Consider the following 5690-nt stretch of genomic DNA (forward strand, 5'->3'; position numbering starts at 1 on the left):
TTCTCAAGACGGCTGATTTTGTTGAATTCTTTGGGGCACAATCCATTGAAGAGGATACCACAAACTTGAGCGTCGTATTGCAGCATTTTCAACACTTTCGCAGTTGCTTCACGACTTGGTTCTCTCCCATCAAAGAATTCACCTTGCAAACCAATACACACAATAGCCCAAATGGCGGGCTTATGTCCAAGAATATGCATTTTCATCTTATGCTTCCAACTAGCAAAATTAGTACCATCAAAGTAAGGACCTCTACGGTGATAATTTCCCTTGCTAGATGCCATACTCTCCTAGGTTGTGAAATCAAGGCAATGATCACCAAATCTATGGAAATTAAGGCAAATGGAGACCAAAGCTCTGATGTCACTTGTAGCATCGAAAGTATGTCTAGAGGGGGGTGATTAGACTGTTTGACCAAATAAAAATCTAGCCTTTCCCCAATTTTAAGTCTTGGCGGATTTTAGCAACTTAACACAAGTCAAGAAATCAACCTACACATGCAATTCTAAGAGTATAGCAGCGGAATGTAAATCATTGCATATGAAGGTAAAAAGAGAGGAGTTTGGAGGGAGCAAACGCAATGTAGACACAGAGATTTTTGGCGTGGTTCCGATAGGTGGTGCTATCATACATCCATGTTGAAGGAGACTTCAACCCACGAAGGGGAACGGTTGCGCGAGTCCACGGAGGGCTCCACCTACGAAGGGTCCATGAAGAAGCAACCTTGTCTATCCCACCATGGCCATCGCCCATGAAGGACTTGCCTCACTTGGGTAGATCTTCACGAAGTAGGCGATCTTCTTGCCCTTACAAACTCCTTGATTCAACTCCACAATCTCGACGGAGGCTCCCAAGTGACGCCTAACCAATCTAGGAGACATCACTCTCCAAAAGGTAATAGATGGTGTGTTAATGATGAACTCCTTGCTCTTGTGCTTCAAATGATAGTCTCCCCAACACTCAACTCTCTCACACAGATTTGGCTATGGTGGAAAGATGATTTCGGTGGAAAGCAACTTAGGGAAGGCTAGAGATCAAGATTCTTGTGGTTGGATTAGAATGTCTTGTTCTCAACACATGAGTAGGTGGTTCTCTCTCAAAAAATGAGTAGTGAAAGTGTAGGCACGTTCTGATGGCTCTCTCTCAAATGGAGAAGGGGGTGGAGGGGTATTTATAGCCTCCACACGAAATCTAACTGTTACACACAATTTACCAAACTCGGTGGGACCGAATAGTGAAACTCGGTGAGACTGATCTGGTTCAAAATGTGAACGTTAGGCTTTTCGGTGGGACCGACAATATCAACTCGGTGAGACCGATGCGCTAGAGTTAGCGCAAAAGCTCATATCGGTGAGACCGATCACATGAACACGGTGAGACCGATTTCAGTAATAAGCAAACAAAGACTTGGTCAGGCAAACTCGGTGGGACCGATCGCTCATTTCGGTGACACCGAAATGTTACAAAAAGGAAACATAGAGTTTGCACAGCGAACTCGGTGGGACTGATCGCTCATCTCGGTTAGACCGAAACGTTACAAAGGGAAACAGAGAGTTTGTAATCCCATCTTGGTGAGACCGAGATCCCTATTGGTGAGACTGAACTGATTAGGGTTTCTGGATATGGCTATGTCAAGTGAACTCGGTGGCGCCGGATAGATCAAATCGATGGGGCCGAGTTTGACTTTAGGTTTAGGACATATGTGGAAATGATAAAGTGGTTGAGGGCTTTTGGAGCATATCACTAAGCATTTTGAGCAAGCAAACCATTAAGCAACACCTCATCCCCTTTAAATAGTATTGGCTTTTCCTATAGACTCAATGTGATCTTGGATCACAAAAATGAAAATATAGAGTCTTGGGCTTTTGCTAATATGTGTCCTTAGCATTTTGAGGGGTCCACATCTCTAGTCCATGTCATACTAATCATTGAACTTTCTGAAACATTGATCTTGAAAGAATATTAGTTCAATGAGCTATATGTTGTTATGAATTACCAAAACCACCCAGAGATTAGTTGCACTTTCAAAGTCTAACTTCAAAATGATGGTTTTTCTGCCTTTGACCTTAAGATTGCGCACAATTTCATGGAGGCTAAGAATTCCATCTATGATAAAACGCCCTTTGATAAAAGCAGATTGGGAGGGACGATAACAAGGTGAGCAACCGAAAATAGGCGAGAAGCAACATCATTGGAAGGAAATTTAGACACGTTGTTCATCAACACGATAGGCCAAAACTGAAGAATAGAGTCAACACCCTTCACCATAGAATGAGAGATTGGACCGCATAATTTAGCCTAGAAAGGTCAACATTACCCAAACAGAAACCCTGAACAATGGAGTAAAGTAGGCTTTTAAGCCCTAGCCATAACTTTTTTTAAAGGCCACGAAGAAACCATTAGGACCCAGGGCGGTATTGAATTTAGACGAAGCAACTGCGAGGTCAATTTCAGCCTCCGACAGAGGAAGCATAAAATCATCATTGTCAGCATGGGAGACTTTGCTATCTTTATCCGAGAGAAGAGGGGAAATGGTGAGGCCAAAGGAAGGTTCCAACATTTTATTTGGGTACACTCAAGATTTTTTGTGGCTTCATGCTGGTTTGGAAATGACATGTACTAAAAATATAATTGTCTTCTCAAATCCTTTTATGTAGTTAAATCAAGGATCACCCTAATCTAGAAGGAATCAGAATGGCTTATATATAAATTGATTGCTAGATTATCGCTTCTTCTTTCACTTGTACACTCCTGCTTTCAACAAGTTCATACCAATCACTAGAAGAAGAAAACGAAAGAGAAACGATTGGCTTTACTCCTATCCATTAGGTTTAAAATGTGGATGGTTATATCCCCAAGATATAATAGTCAACACAACCACTTTGGTTTTGTAATTGATCGGTTTAGATCTTGTAACTCTAAATCAAGTAGGGAGCGCATGCTCCTGGATGAACAATAAATTCAAAGTAAATAGTATAAATATATAATAATAATAAATTTATTTTTTGTGGATGTTTATGTTAGTCTAACAAGCGTGTTTGCCAATTTTCATGCGACACAGGATGGCAGTGCTTCGCCACTGGAAAAAATAAAATTAATTGTACATTTGAAGGAAAAAATTGGCGTTTGATTTGTTTTTGTTTTCGCATAGGACAAATATCTTAAGCTTTTCCTCTAAAAATTTGTAGGTAATATTTGGTGTGATAATGACCACATCTAATTTACTCTTTTTTTACATTTGTAAAAGACATTTTTGACCGGTGGCACCGTATGCTCCCAAGAGCCGAATTGGGTTTTTGCTTAATAATATGTATTTTTTCATTGCAACGCACGGACAATTGTATTTTACCAAGTCTAATAAGAAAATGGTTTTCACCAAACCCTCTTGAGCCTCATCCACCACGCTCGGGCTATGCTCGTGGCCGGAGATGACATGCTGGCCCACGACATCCCCGGCCCTGCCTCCTCCCTCGATCAAGCCGTCCAGGATGGATTCCCTACGAGCGAGCAGTCGCCGTTGAAAGGAACCGGCCACCCACGGCACGCACAGCCGCTGCTCCACGTGACCCTCACCCATCCACATCCACATCAAGCTCGTCAGCTAACCCCGTCGGGGACACCAGAGTTCCGCGGCACCCGAACCACGCACGCACGTCCCCGCGGGAAATCGCATCGACCGACCACCGGCACGGCACCACCACAGAAATTTTCACCAGCGGGACGGCACTTGGTTGTACGACGTCGAGCCAGCAGGTGGTGACCTGACCCCCTACTAATTCTCCCAAAAGGTCTGAACTTGTTCACGGCTGAGGCCCGTGCGCTTCGCGTGCACCGCCGTGCCGTGCCGTGCCGCCGCCGCACCGGCGACCGTCCTACGTTTACGCGGTCGTAGCGCGGACTTCCGTTGCCGTCGCGACCCGACCATACACACCCCACCACACGCCACAAGTAGTACAACCCAAACCAAAAACCAAAGACGAAGTTGGACCAATGGAGATTTGCCATGCCCGTCGCCTTGGCTTCTCGCCGGCTGCAATAATAGGGCCGGAGCCCTCGGTCGTGGGTTCCCACCCACCAGACCCAACCCACCTCCACACCACACCACATCACCTCACACCCCAAGGGTAGGGTTAGCCCATCCCTTGTTGTTCTCTTCCTCCCTCACCTCAGCCCCCAAGAAGCTGAGACGAGCTGCGCAGCCGCCAAACAGCAACGTCGCAGCCGACGAGCCCCACCCACCCCACCAACCCCCGCTCCCCGCCCGCCGTCGACCAGGTTGGTGCCTGCCCGCCCGCCACTTAACCCGCCCGCCACCGCCAGCCAGTGAGTAGTACTACTATTTCTTTGACCTGCGGGGATGAAGAAGCTGTACCAGGGGAAGGGACGGCGGGTGCACCCGGCGCCGGCGCCGGCGCCGGGGCAGGACGCGTCCGCGGTGGCGCTCGCCATGCTGCCGGCGACCCTGCTGGCGCTCGTGGCCGCGCTCACGGCCGAGGAGCAGGAGGTGCTGGCCTACCTGCTGTCGGGCGGGGCCGGCGGCGCGGCGGGGGGCGCGGGCGGGGGCCGGCGCCGGCGGCTCAACGGGCCGCACCAGCCGGAGATGGGCTGCGGCTGCTTCGGCTGCTACAAGAGCTTCTGGGCCCGCTGGGACGCCTCCCCCAACCGCCACCTCATCCACCGCATCATCGACGCCGTCGAGGAGGGGAACGGCGGGGGCGAGGGAGCAGCCAAAGGATCCGCACCAGGGGGTGCCACGCGCCGCGGTCACCGCCGCCGGCGCCGTGGCCGCGGCAGGCCGTGCGCCGTCGACGCCGCCGCCGAGGAGCACGGAGCCGCGGAGGCCCACGTCGGCGTCCCGGACGAGCACCTGCACCCGCAAGGCTGCTGCGCGTCGGACGGCGGCGAGGACGGCGACTACGAGGGCGACGAGGACGACGGCGCGGACAGCCTCTACGGCGGCGAGGAGGCCCTGACGGACGACAGCGACTGCGCCGGCGCCAACAGCTCCGCCGAGAAGAGCGCCGTGGGCAAGCTGGTGCGCTTCATCGGCGAGAAGGTGTGGGCCGCCTGGACCTGACCGGCATCCCCCGCCGCCGCCGCCGCCGCTAGAACTTCTCGTAGATTAGGTTGAAGCAAGAATGGAGAGACCGCCAAGATGGTCAGGTCAGGTCAGGTCAGGTCAGGTCAGGTCAGGTCAGGTCAGTGAAACCAGCAGTAGTACTAGCAGTTGGTTTTGTCCAAGCAAGCAAGAGCATCCGCTCTATGCCCCTTTTGATTTCTTGCAACTCTGATGAACGAGCAACCCCGAGGCTCCGGGTGGGGATTAAGAGTCCAAATCTCCCCACATCCAGGCCTCCCATGTACCATATTTTTGCTCATTTGGTTCAACAAGAAACTTTCCCCATTTCCCCTTTCTCTCCTCGCCATTGATGAGCTGCTTCAGCAAAATCTTAGTAATCTGAACTGTCGATTGATTCCTGCTGCTAGTTGCAGGACCAAGAATCTCTTCTTTACTAGTTCTTGTTATTAAAGCCTGTAGAAATGATTAAGTGCCAACCTCGTTGTCGCCTGGCCCATTTGCCTTGCCTGCTAAGCAAAAGCATCTGCGCAAAGGCGCCGGGGTTCTGCAAAGCCCTCGCTAACCCTGTTCCCCTGCTGCTCACTCATGGTGGGCTTCGGTGACACATCCA

At 50.2% G+C, this 5690-nt stretch overlaps 1 protein-coding gene across 1 annotated transcript; it reads left to right on the forward strand.

The window, feature by feature from the left end:
• The first annotated feature begins 3995 nt into the window (after positions 1 to 3995).
• Positions 3996 to 5404, forward strand: LOC123047285 (uncharacterized). The gene is made up of 2 exons (XM_044470783.1): positions 3996 to 5158; positions 5189 to 5404. The coding sequence occupies exon 1, from the start codon at positions 4358 to 4360 to the stop codon at positions 5075 to 5077; it is 720 nt and encodes a 239-aa protein (XP_044326718.1). The 5' UTR covers positions 3996 to 4357; the 3' UTR covers positions 5078 to 5158; positions 5189 to 5404.
• Positions 5405 to 5690: the final 286 nt, after the last annotated feature.

Source organism: Triticum aestivum, chromosome 2B, assembly GCF_018294505.1.
Source record: "Triticum aestivum cultivar Chinese Spring chromosome 2B, IWGSC CS RefSeq v2.1, whole genome shotgun sequence".
NCBI classification, from domain to species: domain Eukaryota; kingdom Viridiplantae; phylum Streptophyta; class Magnoliopsida; order Poales; family Poaceae; genus Triticum; species Triticum aestivum.

Bases quoted from the DNA above. Each gene is read 5' to 3' on its own strand.
- LOC123047285 (XM_044470783.1), top strand. From the start codon at position 4,358: ATGAAGAAGCTGTACCAGGGGAAGGGACGGCGGGTGCACCCGGCGCCG.